At 43.0% G+C, this 14269-nt stretch overlaps 1 protein-coding gene across 7 annotated transcripts in view; it reads right to left on the bottom strand.

Annotated features, from left to right (window-relative positions):
* Positions 1–424: 424 nt before the first annotated feature.
* STX3 (syntaxin 3) overlaps positions 425–14269 on the bottom strand; it is a 74568-nt gene continuing 60723 nt past the window's right edge. For 3 of the 7 annotated variants that reach the window (XM_033920936.1, XM_033920933.1, XM_033920934.1), the window contains exon 10: positions 6636–7048. In XM_033920936.1, coding sequence (XP_033776827.1) covers positions 6854–7048 — 195 coding nt within the window. In that variant the 3' untranslated portion in view covers positions 6636–6853. Of the gene's footprint in view, positions 763–2035; positions 2135–6635; positions 7049–11026; positions 11137–14269 lie in introns of those variants that run through there. The other 4 variants (XM_033920939.1, XM_033920937.1, XM_033920940.1 and 1 more) reach the window with 4 other exon arrangements.

The following is a 14269-nucleotide window of genomic DNA, read 5'->3' as shown; positions in this document are numbered from 1 at the left end:
GATGGTGGATGAGAGAGTGCTTTCAACTCCTAACTCCTCTCACCTTGGGTTTTGCATCCCCAATCCTCTATGTCATCTCTTCCCTGTCCAAGTTACATTGTAAGGTCTTCCAAGCAGGGACCATCTCTAAATGTCACAATGTATAGCGCTGCGTACGCCTTTCAACGCTATATAAGTGAGAAGTAGTAGTAATGGGGTTCATATTGTGAAGCTCCCATTGTTTATTGTACATTTGATATCTCGCTTAATGCAGTAGTTCAAAGCAGCTTACAAATTAAAATGAAATTAGGTACTTGAGAAAAACTGCCCTATCTGTCCTGAAGGCTCACAATCTAGCTCAAGTACCTGATAAAAAAAATATAATACAATTCCAAGGTGATTTGATTGAGAAAAGCGAGTCAGAAAGGATGAGAGACAAAATGCTTCACTGGCCAGTAACTGTAGTAAAACTCCTGGCTCTCCCGCTGTCTGCAGCCTTGGAGAAATCGCTTTAATCGATTGTGATTCAGGATGTCCAGTTCAAATTTAATGCCACTGTATGGCATGGGAAGGATTTGGGATATCAACTTGGCTGAATTTTGACTGTTTGCTCGGGATATTTTGGGGGCCATCTCTCTCTTATGGATCGTGAAAGTTGACACATGCAGCAAGTAAGATTAGCCAGTTGATAATCGTGCTTTTTTGAATTGATATAGTATCTTCTTAAATCTTGCACTATGAAGAAGAGGCTAATGTTTTGGTCGGTGCTGGACATTTTAGGTCCTACAAATAGAAAACCGAAGTTAACACCAGTTCTAAGTTTGCTTTTAGTATTACCCTGCTGCTAATTCTGCTGATGGCTTCCTAAGCCTGGAAATCCACACATTAGTTGTGTCTTAAAATGTATCAGTTAATCAAATCACATAGAAACACACTAACAGAGATATAGGGTATGGTTAGGAGGGGAAGATAATATAGGCTAGGGGAGGAGGACGAGGAGGGGTTTCCAGCTGCTTGAAGAACTAACTGGTTGCTGGCTGGGGGGGGGGGGGTTGTTGAAACTGTTCAATGTAGACATTCTATATTGAGAATATTGGACTGTTGTGATAGAACAATGAGCCAAAACAGCTCAGAAAACTATGTTGCATCTATTTTTTTTCCAATACAAAATATTGAATCCAAAAAAGAAATGTATTGTCATTACTCATTAAGGGTCCCTTTATCAAAGCTTAGTGTGTGCTAAGTGTCACAAAGCCCATAGATATAACATAGGATGCACAGCATTTTTCACATGCTAAACTATAGTAATAGGGCCCCTAAGTGAGGTGAAACTTAATGGAATTGATTTGATCTTGCCCCCCCCCTTTTGAATCTCTAAGGCAGGGGTGTCAAAGTCCCTCCTCGAGGGCCGGAATCCAGTCGGGTTTTCAGGATGTCCTCAATGAATACGCATGAAATCTATTTGCATGCACTGCTTTCAATGCATGTTCACTGGGGAAATCCTGAAAACCCGACTGGATTGCGGCCCTCAAGGAGGGACTTTGAGATCCCTGAAGATGGTTAGGTGCTGAATATCACGTAAGAGAGAGTCAGCCTCATAAACCTGTATATTCAATGTCAATGCCCAGAGATGGCCTAGCATTGAATATCTGGGAGTAGCACCAGCTTCAGCTAAAAACAAACAACCAAAATCCCACTCACTGCCACCAGCTGATATCTACCCTTACGCTTTCTAGTTGATGGAAGGCAAAATGACTTCAAGATCACAAGGAACATTAGTTGGAGAAGCAGGGTCCGAACCTTGGCTTCCTTGGTTCTCTGTTGCTGTCACCACCTGGCTAATCCTCCACGCTGCCATTTCCATGACTGGCCTTCTCATACAGTTGACGTCCCTGTGCAATGACTAATGAAAGCCCCTCTTCTCTACCCAACTCCCCCATAATATTTATACAACAAGCCCTCTTTCCCATCCCTGACGCCCTCAAGTAACATTTAAATTAATTTCTTAACCACACCCAACACCCCCCTCAGTTACCTTCACATGATAGAGTCTCACCAGTTCATTGCACCCACTTCAGGCAAAAATGCCCCCAATTGTGGAGGCGACGACGATGACGACGACGACAACACAGCAAATCATGATCATAATCTTCTTCTGCTCATCCCACAATAGCAAAGAAGCCAGAGAGAGGAAAAGAAACAGTGATAAGATGTATCCAGAAAAACCAAGGCACTCGCAGAGAAGGGGAAGAGCAAGATTATATTCATCCAGTAAAGAGGGAAAGATATGGATATTTTCAGAGCATGGAGAAGAGAATTGACAAAAACTCTGATATCTTTTGTCACTAGAGATGACATTCAGACATAAAGCACTAAAGACTGGCAGCTAGAGATTCACAACCTGAGAAAAAGCATCCAGAGCAAAAGGGAGAGGCGCTGGCAGGGAAGATAGGTGCAGTGAAGGAGTCCAGTCATACCTACAGGAGTCTTTTACCAATCAATATACATTCCTTTATTTTAAAATTCATAATTTAAGAGTAAAAATCAATTTCTATTTACATTTCAAAACAGATGTAGAGATAACAAGCAATATGCAGAAACACAGATGCAACACTGACCGACTGAAGCAATTTTAAACACCAGGTGCTACTTGAGCATATAAGTGTATAGAATATTCTTGCACTTTTGTGGGTGAGCATACAATTTACACGTGTAAGTGGCAGCAAGGCTACTGCCTGCCATTCTGCAAGGGCTCACGTAAGTGGCATAAGAGAGAATTCTATAAACACAGCTCAAAATTTGACGCCAGGAAAAAACATATCATACGATGGCGCCTTATAGAGAGTCGCGCCTCCAGGAAAGACAGGCGCCAGAAATGCAGACCAGAGTTTTCAAGGCCTACATTTCCGGCGCATGTCTTTGACTGAAATCACGCCTACGTAGGTGTTTTACGGCACCTAACGCCACTTCCAGCGTTAGCCATACCCATAGTGGTAGTAGGCGTTGGTAGGTGCCTCTGGAGGTGTGATTCCGGTGCCTTTTGTTTAGGCGCTGGTAGGCACTTTAAATTTTATGTTAATTGCTGTTTCAAACAGCATTTCCCAATTAACTTAGGCCCCGGTAGGGTGCCCACAGGTGCCTAAGTTTAGGCGTTGTTAATAGAATTTCCCTCTAAGTGTGATTCTATAGTGCAGTCATGGTTAGTGCTGATTCACTGTCTAACCTTAAGCACCAGACTTACGCCTGGTGAAAATACTGGCGTCCAAGTTATGTCCTCTTTTTAGAGGACTGTCCAGACTCTCGGACGGACTTTCCAAAACCCGGCATTTGTCCGGGTTTTGGAAAGCCTCGCTGAACTCCAGCAGGATCATGTGATTGGGTTTCCCCAGAGAAAAAATATGGTAACGCTGGAATGCGCTCCTGAGAGAGGTGGTGGAGATGAAAACGGTGACGGAGATCAAAAAAGCATGGGATGAACACAGAGGATCTAGAATCAGAAAACAATAGTAAATATTAAAGAACTAAGGCCAGTACTGGGCAGACTTGCACGGTCTGTGTCTGTAGATGGCCGTTTGGTGGAGGATGGGCTGGGGAGGGCTTCAATGGCTGGGAGGGTGTAGATAGGCTGGAGTGAGCTTTGCCGGAGACTTCAGTCGTTGGAATCTAATAACCGTACCGGACAGAGCTTTGGATTCTTGCCCAGAAATAGATAAGAAGAACGAAATAAACCAACAAATTTTTAGATTGAATCAGGTTGGGCAGACTAGATGGACAATTCGGGTCTTTGTCTGCCGTCATCTACTATGTTGCTAACCCTGCACTGGAGCCACATGCTATAGCTACATGCACAGCTTTGTGGCCATGCCTTCGTTTGAATTATGGACCAGCAGAGTTAGGTGCCATGCCTTATAGCAGGGGTGTCAAAGTTCCTCCTCGAGGGCCGCAATCCAGTCGGGTTTTCAGGATTTCTCCAATGAATATGCACGAGATCTAGTTGCATGCACTGCTTTCATTGTATGCTAATAGCTCCCATGCATATTCATTGGGGAAATCCTGACAACCCGACTGGATTGCAGCCCTCAAGGAGGGACTTTGACACCCCTGATCTCAGCTGAGCGCGAGTCCTCTGCCTATAGTCCTGCCAGTAGAGGACATTGTTTCACTATCACATTTTCAATAGACTCCAGAGAACCTGCCTCTCCCTAGTGATAGAAGACACAATATTGAAGTACTGCCCCCAACTGACAGCAATGCAGCTACTACTACTATTTATCATTTCTATAGCGCTGAATGGCGTATGCAGTGCAGTACATTTTGACATTTATACACGGTCCCTGCTTGGAAGAGCTTACAATCTAACTTGAAAAGACAGACATGACATATAGGGCTGGAGAAGCAGAACCCAAGGTGAGAGGAGTTAGTAGTTGAAAGTGCTCTCAAAGAGGTGGGCCTTGAAAACTGCCAGAGACGGAGCCCACTGTAGGGATTCGGGCAGCTTGTTCCAAGCTTTCAACACTAGAGGACGTCCACCCAGCTTAGAGTGGCTGTCAGATGCACGCACCCCCTCCTGTGTTTACAGGAGTACTCCAAGTCTTTGGCTGGTGTGGATGCCATCATAGAGTAGGATCTCACGGTGCGGGCATTGTGGTGCTTAATAGGTGCCCACTGAAAGAACTGCCTCCATAGGGGCGTGACTCAGGCAGAACAGGGCAGGCTTGGGGGTGGGGCCATGGGGGCCGGATTTTCGTTCCCGAAAATCTGGTATCCCTAGCCACGTACATCTAGCGGCACTATAGAAATCGTTAGTAGCAGTAGTAATTTCTTCACAGACACACGTGTATCTGATCTAAATAAACGGTAGTACACTTTGCTAATTACACCTTTGCAATGGTCGATGTTAACAAGAAATTAAAGCTTAAAAAATAAATACCAGGACTTATGTAAATCATATATTGTTCAGCACCCCTATAGTATAGATGCTGGCACTGAATCTGTGTATAAGGCAGTGACCACTGCCACGGCTATTCTGCAGATTTCAGCTGAATACTGCTACTATTCAATAATGTCTAGGCTCCTCCCCTTCACTAAACTGATAATATAAGGCTTATTAGAGGGATATATGCCTGACACAATCCATATGGTGGCTGAAAATCCAGAGGCAGCGGATTTACATGTTTACCAGCTGCTGAGGAACCTGTAATTCCATTTGAATAGGGTCTACATTATTTTAAGTGTTCCTAGACCTCAGTTCCCTATTAAAGATGGGCCCTGTTCACCTGTAGAGCAGTGGCTTCTTGAATCCAGCCCTTGAGAAGCCCAAGAGGCCTAGTGCTTAAGTAATTAAAAAGTATCATGCTATTAAAACAACCCTATGCAAACCCATTATATGATTATTCAGAAACGTGGTGGAAGCTCTTGAAGATTGGATTTGGGATAAATTCAAGGACCAAAGGCTAATCACCACTGACCCGGCATTGCACAAGGTAGAGATCATTTCACTCTACAATGGGGGGTTGCAGTTTCAACTGACAAATGCTTTGGAGGTAGGACAGAGGTTGAAGACAGTTCCCTCATTCTCTTCCAAGACCTGACACCTTAGATCAGGGGTGTCAAAGTCCCTCCTCGAGGGCCGCATTCCAGTCGGGTTTTCAGGATTTCCTCAATGAATATGCATGAGATTAGCATACAATGAAAACAGTGCATGCAAATAGATCTCATGCTTATTCATTGGGGAAATCCTGAAAACCCAACTGGATTGCAGCCCTCAAGGAGGGACTATGACACCCCTGCCTTAGATCATGCAGGTCCCAACAGGTATCCAATATGTTCATCACGGAAGCAAGCTCCATTCAACAGACAAAGTATTTAGCTTCAAAAAGGTATACTCGGACTTTTTACTCCATGTCTTTCTTTGCTTTTAACATTTTTTTTTTCTGTGACAGCTTCACCAGCACTTACTGCATGTGATCTGTTAATCTCAGCCCAGTTCCTAGGCATCTACAACACAAAATCTCCATCAACACAATTGATACAAACTGGCAAGAAAGACCCCAGCCCTTGAGATCACAGACATCAAGACTACCAACTATCTCACACTGTAGCTCCATCTGTGCCACAAGCCACAGGACTCACTTGCACCTCTGCTCTAGATCAACTCACTCTCTCTTCGTCAACAAGGGAAAATGGTCATAGAAGATCTAGTGCAGGGTTACTAGGTGACTTCTTGAAACGTTTGCTCCAGTCTTGGCTCTGAGGTTTCTATGTAAAAGAACAGGGTTTGCAGCCTTGTTGTTGAGATGACTGGTCTACAAATCTCTAACACGCATTGAAAATAGATAGCGAAACCCTCAGCCCCATATCCTAGAACTCAGAGGTCATTTTTCTCTGTAGCAGAAGCCCTGAAGGTCTCTAGAAGGGACATCACCCCTCTGCAAGAGAGCAAATACCGCACTGTGAGCATCTACATTAGAAGCTACAAGTTTCCCGTAATGTTAAGGAGATCTAACTTAGCTGTGTGCCTAGCCAAACTTACCAGAGTGGGAAAGCTCAAAAAAACAAAACAAAACCCCAACAACCAAAAAAACCCACTGAAGCAGACTTTAGAAGAAACCTGAGAAAACAACTCATCATAAATTACACACATGAAAGGTCCCTCCTACTGATTAAAAATGCAGTTTAAAAAAAGAGACATCAACAGGGAGTGACCACAATACAGCTACTAAAGGGAAGACTAAACACAGAATGTCTGACGCAATTATAAAGGAAAAGATATTTGTGAGGTAGGAATTAATCCCATAGATTCCCTCCATGATTCCATGATTGATGGAGCGCTTGGGACAGGAAGAACATGGAGGTCCAGCAACAGGAAATGACATCACATGAAAGGCAAAGTTCTATTGGGAGTGCTGAACTTGTTGACGCTGAGGTCATGCGGTGAAGCAGGAAGGATCATCAGTAGGGTCCAGGGTGGGCAGGAAAGAACTTGGCGAGATGGTGAATACGCAGCAAGGGAAGAAGTCGCCATCATTTGTAGCACCATGATGGCGGAAGAGGAGGTAGGAGCAGGAGTCTGGTAAAACAGAAGGCAAACATGAAGCTCTCAGTCACATCTAACTGCACAAAAGATTAACTGGTACACCACTTTTATACCCTTCAGCACTGGGGAATAAGTGAAATATAGAATTCACCAATTATTCACAACATATTAGTTGCCAAGAGTGATGGTACGGCAACAGGAACAGCCGTCTCCTTATTTTTGGCCTTAAGAAATGGGAATATGTTACTCCCTTCTATCAAAAGCTCCCTTGGCTGGCATTTGAATCTAGAGTTCTGTTTTAAGTTTTTATGTTTTTGTTATAAAATAACATTGGGTGTGCTTCCGAGTTACCTTAACCCTCACTATACTAATAAGAGTTCTCGAAGAATACATTTCTTTACGTATCCCTCAGTAAAATTTTGCCAGTATAAAAGGTTCTGTGAAAGAACCTTTTCCTTTCAGGCGGCTAAATTAAATATTTGGCTCGCCAAGTTTGTGTTAGAAGCCTCTTCTTATCTTGATTTTAGAAAACAGATAAAAACTCAATTATTCAATTGGTTAGGGTCTTAAATACATTTTTTTCAATTTTATATTTTATTCTTTGTAATATTCTCCGCATTCTTTTACATCACATGTATTTTACATTGTATGTATTTCTTTCCACTCTATGTCTTTTAATTTGTTGAATTTTTTCTAAATAACTTGCACTGTTTGTATCATGTTCAATTGCTGTGAACCGCCTAGAACTTTCGGGTATGGCGGTTTATAAAAATAATTGTATTATTATTATATTGTACCCCACGGCAGCCACAGGAGCTGAAGCATCTAAATGCCTGCACTCCACGTAAATGTTTTTCAATTAAGGTAAGGATTAGATATTGCAAGTGTGGGTTTTTTTTAGTCATTTCTTTAGTAAGATCTTAGCTCATGCAGAGCTGGGTTATTATTAGAAATACCACAGCAAAAAAAGCCCTCACTCATCAGGGTTGAATCATCCAGAATTTCTTCTACTTTCAAAAAATCACAACAACCAGTTTGTAGTTACTTGTCATTCTTTATCTCTTTCTTTATTGTTGTACAGATATTGCTTGCCCCAACAGTTATATGCCCGACGGGACCCGTTTCGCCTTAGCAGGCTTTTTCAAGAGTTCCAGAGGGAGCACTCATTTTCAACATCCACTCACTCTCGGGGCAGGAGATAAAGAATTACAAGTAACTACAAACTGGTTGTTGTGATTTTTTGAAAGTAGAAGAAATTTTGGATGATTCAACCCTGATGAGTGAAGGCTTTTTTTGCTGTGGTATTCCCATTTACCTCACCTTCCGTCTTCAATACTTTTGCTGCATTAGTTATTATTAGAAATCCCTTTCCTTTCTTCACGGTTCTTTACCCAGCATCTCTCGGCTGTTTCTACTGACTCAGCATCCGCTCATCATGAAGGCAGGATCTGGAAATGCTGTAGCAATAGTTCAACTGTCATATAATAGCGATACCGAGAAATGGGATTCAGGATGCAAGCGAACCTTATTTCTTAGGGATCCACATTGATCAGGGGGGAAAAAATGTATTAATGTGAGCTAAAGCTTTATGGAGGGCCCATAAATTCCCCCAATTTATAATTCTGTGCTTTGGTTTCTAGACCAAGATTCATCAACATTTTGCACCCAAGTTAGGGTTACCGTATGGCTCCAGAAAAAGGAGAATGGATTGAGACATCAGAGTTTTACTTCCACTGAAAGCAATGGAAGTAAAACTCGGATGCCATATGGTAACCCTAACGGCAGGGGTCTCCAAAGTCCCTCCTCGAGGGCTGAATCCAGTGAGGTTTTCGGGATTTCCCCAATGAATATGCATGAGATCTATGTGCATGTACTGCTTTCAAAGCATATTCATTGGGGAAATCCCGAAAACCTGATTGGATTCGGCCCTCGAGGAGGGACTTTGGAGACCCCTGCCTAACGGCCTAACCCAAGTGGACTGAAAGCGGTGGGTTTTTGTTCCGGTTGAAACCAAATCTATGGCCAAAATGAATCACTCGTGTTTCAGCAGACCCAAAGCTGAAACCAAAACCTTGGCTCCACCCCCTGATCCAGCTCCCACCCTCCTGGGCTACTCGCCACCCCACCCAAGCCCTAGAGTCTAGTGGCCTCTGCTGGCTGCATTGTAAAAATGTTGGCAGCAACTTCCCACAGCAGCCTCATCAGACTGTCGCAGGAGGTTGTAGTCACCATTTGGGGGATTGAAAATGGTATGAGCAGGAGTGGTTGGGGATTGCTTCTGCCCATGCCAGTTCCCATCCCAAAATAGTGGCTGTAAGACTGCCATGGAAAGTTGCAGCTGCCATTTTTACAGTGCAGCCAGCGGGAGCAGGAGGAACTCAAAATGCTCTTGTCCTGAAAAGGCCACTAGACCACAGATTTTAGAAGGTAGGCTCAGAGAAGGCCTACAAGTGGCAGGTGGAGGAGGGCAAAGCTAGCCGGTGGCAGCGAAAATGCACAGGTATTTTTGGCCGAAACCAGATTTCAGGTTAGTTTCAGTGCTGAATTCCAAAACTGAAATTCGGTTGGCCTCTTAACAGCTTGGGGGATTTTATGTGCTTTGCTGGGTGACAAAGTCTCTACCTTTTTTTTTTTTTTTGTATTCTTAACATTTTCATGATATTACAATAGCAATATATCAGGAAAGGCATTAATTATAATGATACAAACAAATTAAGGCCCCCTTTTACAAAGCCGTGCAGCCGAGTGCCGCACAGCAAATGCCCCGACACCCATTCAATTCCTATGGGCATCGGAGCATTTGCCGCGCTGGCCCACACTGCCGGCTTTTGTAAAAGAGGGAGTAAATAATGAACATATAATATCTACACGATCAAGTGTAAAAGCTCACGTAAATGGAGAGACTGAAGAGAAAATTACCTGTTTCAAAATAAATTCATGAAAATATTGGATTAATACAATTCCGTCTACTGGGCTTGTCATATTTTAAATGAATTCCAAATCCAGCCTATGCACAGGTAATTATATAGGAACTTTATCCATTAAGGCTGCAAGCCGTTCTGAGCTCGTTGGAAAGAACAGGATAGAAAATGAATTAAATAAATAAAAAGAAAATTTTCTAGATGAAGCAGGTCAAAAAAATTATTGCTTCCCCTGCCTGGAAACTTGTGAGGGATTTTAATTGTAAAAAAAAGACTTCCTCCTGGCCTGTGTGGCGCAAGCCACGTCCAGGAACACACACACCCTTTGACCTCAAAAGAAAAGTTCTTCAACACCATAATCTTATCAATTTCTGCTGTGAACGTAACAAGGAGGGTGGCCCAAGTGTTAATAGTATCTGTTGAAGATTCAAGAAATTCTGTTAAATTAAAAGTTCTCCCCAGGGAGTCTCTACTTTTAAAGTTCTACCACTTCTGGGAGCAGGTCAGTAAATGGCGCCAGTTCCTTCCCCAACACGAGCTTCTCCTTTGAAAAAGAAGCCATATAGGAAAGAGAGGAAGAGGCCACCACATGAATCTGAAAGTGTGGGGGCTCCCACGCCCCACCTTCACTTCTGGCCTGCTGCCACCACTACCACTCCATCCTATGGAGAGAGATGAGCTGGAACAGGGAGGAGGTGAAGAATGACAACAAATTTATCTTGCCAGCTTCCTGAAAACTGGCAAGCTATCCAAACAGTAGCCAAACTGGGACAGACAGAAGGACCATCAAGCCCATTATCCTGTTTCCAACAGTGGCCAACCCAGGTCCCAAGTACCTAGCTAGATCCCAAGGAGTAAAAGAGATTTTATGCTGCTCCTCCTAGGAATAAGCAGTGGATTTTCTCCAAGCCATCTCAATAATGGCCTAAGGACTTCCTCTTTTAAGAAATTATCCAAGCCTTATCTAAACCCCGCTAAGCTAACTGATTTCACCACGTTCTCCGCCAATGAATCCCAGACTTTAATTACACGTTGTGTGAAGAAATATTTTCTCAAGAACCCAGCACCATCACCACAGTTCTGTACTTACGAGTGAGGAACATACCACTGTTATTTCTTATTCAACCCCACGGACAGTCCAATAATCAAAGCTATAATCGCCAGAATGATCACCACGATAACAATGATAATTATCAATTTCTGAGGAAAGGATACACAAAATAATAACAAAAAAAAATGTAAATCTTAAAATTTCATTGGGTTATTTAGGCAATTAAATGACGTGGAAACATTTGGTGTCGATCTCAGCTGTCCCTTTAAGAACTGAAAATAACAGTATCTGACCTCCAGATAACTATTCAATAAGCAGTTTCCTTACAGAGATCTCACTCTTGATATTAATCAGCTGGTGAAGGCAGCATCTCCCAAAAGGCGGCCTAAGAATATTTTGAGTGCTAAAATTGTAGAGCGTGCAGCTTCCGCAGTTCCAGCCTCTCCCAGCAGGTGGTGCTGTGGAGGCATGCATGATGCTTATGCATAAGAGACCTTATAAATGCTCCCTAATTCAAACATTCAAGACTTTCACCCTTTTTATTTTTTAATTAAACTTCATGCACACCAAGCATATTATTTTGACATTACAAGTGTATATATACATTCTTATGCAAAAGAATGAAAGAAAAGCTTAGGGAGAAAGACAGAGCATGAAACAGAAGCACAGAAAACAGTGACTGGGAAAGACAAGGGTCAGTGCCGGGAAAGCAGAAGATCCTGAGAGTACTGCTGTCTACAAAATACAAACTGCTGGGAATAGGAATATAGCACAGTCAACTTAAAGCAGCAGGTGTAACATGCCAGTAGTTAAGGCTTGGAATGGGTTCATAGACAAAGGCGCGAAAGACAAAGGCGCACCCGGACAATTGAGCGCAGCGCGGAGGCGCGCGCCGTTCAAAATTACTGTTTTTGGGGGGTTTTGTTGGGGAACCCCCCACTTTACTTAATAGACATCGCGCTGGCGTTATGGGGGGTTTGGGGGGTTGTAACCCTCCACATTTTACTGTAAACTTAACTTTTTCCCTAAAAACAGGGAAAAAGTGAAGTTTTCAGTAAAATGTGGGGGGTTACACCCCCCCAAACCCCCACAATGCCCCCACAATGCGGCGCGATGTCTATTAAGTAAAGTGTGGGAGTTCCCCCCCCCCCACGCCCCCCCCCCCATCAGAGCTCTAAAAACAGTAATTTTGAGCGGCGCGCGCCTCCGCGCTGCGCTCAATTGTCTGGGCGCACCTTTGTCCCGGCGCGCTTTTGACCTGATACCCTTGAAATGCATGTCTTTTTTGATGGCATTTGTATTCCATTTCTCACAAAATGTTACTGTTACAAGTTTTTGATAGTCCCTGCTCTTGAGTTGCTCCCATCCTTTTGTACACCCCAGGAAATTATTCACCAAAAATGTTCAAAATTATGCATAATTTCCTGGTATTCAACACAATCACTCAACAGTGAAAATTTATTCCACTGTCTTTCCATACACCATTCCAAATAATTATTTTTCAATTTTTTGGGTCCTCAGCGGGCCACCACACACTCAAATATTTTTCATAGTGTGAGGCTTTATGCTCACATTTGTCATTGGACCACTATTTGCTTTCAATTTTTTATATATAAATTACGTATTAATGTATGTATGCTAAAGGTACTTAGCTTGAAGTTTTGACGCTAGCCGGGAGGGTAGAAACATCCGTCACCAACATGTTTCGCCCATGGCTTTTAAGGGCTTTGTCAAGACACCCTCTCCCGTTCTCTACTATTGTGCTTCCACCATCGCGTCTCCGATGCACAATAGTAGAGAACGGGAGAGGGTGTCTTGACAAAGCCCTTAAAAGCCATGGGCGAAACATGTTGGTGACGGATGTTTCTACCCTCCCGGCTAGCGTCAAAACTTCAAGCTAAGTACCTTTAGCATACATACATTAATACGTAATTTATATATAAAAAATTGAAAGCAAATAGTGGTCCAATGACGAATGTGAGCATAAAGCCTCACACTATGAAAAATATTTGAGTGTGTGGTGGCCCGCTGAGGACCCAAAAAATTGAAAAATAATTATTTGGAATGGTGTATGGAAAGACAGTGGAATAAATTTTCACTGTTGAGTGATTGTGTTGAATATCCTCCATTCTAGAATCTATACTAAAGAGCCTGGTGTTTCATTAATTTCCTGGTATTGGCATAATGGTATTTTGTGTGCTCCAGGAGTGTTACTATCTCTCAGGGAGCAATATTATGTGTCTTCTGACTTCCTCGACCACCCATAAAAACCCATACTGGATCCCTTGTGCCTCCTCCTCCCCTTCCCCAACATCCCCCTCCCCCCCAAAAATCCATAAAACTCTTGAATGTCCTTTACCCTCCCTCCCCCAAAATCTAGGTTGGCCCAATGATCCCTTTGCAACCCTTCCCCTTCCAACAGAAAGACACTCAGATGGTCCATGCCCCTTTGCAACATTCCTGACCCTGTCTCCAAATAATAAAAAATGGTGGCCTAAGTGATCACATGGGAAACCAAAAACCCACTGTGGAGTGACGATGTTCCTGAAATGGACTTTACTGAAAATTTCAAAGTTCCAAAAGTACAATTAAGCAATCCACATAAAAACTTAACGGACCTAATCCTGATCCCCCTCCAAAAACATTCCCAACCTCTCCCTCCATATCCTGACCCTGTCTCCAAAAAATAAAAAATGGTGCATGAGTTGAGGAGGGCTCCAGTGGGAGTTTAGGGGCAAAATTATACAGAATTGCATGATTATATATGTCCTCAATTATGTAGGAAATTATGCCATGCATAATTGTTAATTCCCGGGGGTATAATTATAAATTTAAGTATACTGGGCTGGTCCTTAGAGCACGCCCCTCCCCTCCATGGCATAAAATTATCCTTCCTTTAATGTGATAATCAGGTTCCTAGACAAGGAGGTCACACAGGCACATGGGTTGCACTTATTTTATAAGTATGAGTATACAGTATGAGCATATTTTATAAAATATATCCATAAGTGCCTATCCTTCCCCTACTTCATCCATTCTCCACTCCCAGGAAAGCCCCCTGGATAGATTGCGTGAAGGCAAGTTCTTTTTCACCCAGAGAGTGGTGGAAAACTGGAACGCTCTTCCGGAGGCTGTTATAGGGGAAAACACCCTCCAGGGATTCAAGATAAAGTTAGACAGGTTCCTGCTGAACCAGAACGTACGCAGGTAAAGCTAGTCTCAGTTAGGGTACTGGTCTTTGACCAGAGGGCCGCTACATGAGCAGAGTGCTGGGCATGATGG

This window comes from Geotrypetes seraphini, chromosome 14, assembly GCF_902459505.1.
Source record: "Geotrypetes seraphini chromosome 14, aGeoSer1.1, whole genome shotgun sequence".
In the NCBI taxonomy this organism is placed as follows: domain Eukaryota; kingdom Metazoa; phylum Chordata; class Amphibia; order Gymnophiona; family Dermophiidae; genus Geotrypetes; species Geotrypetes seraphini.
Note: the sequence above shows the minus strand (reverse complement) of the source record. Positions and strands in the feature narration are given on the sequence as shown.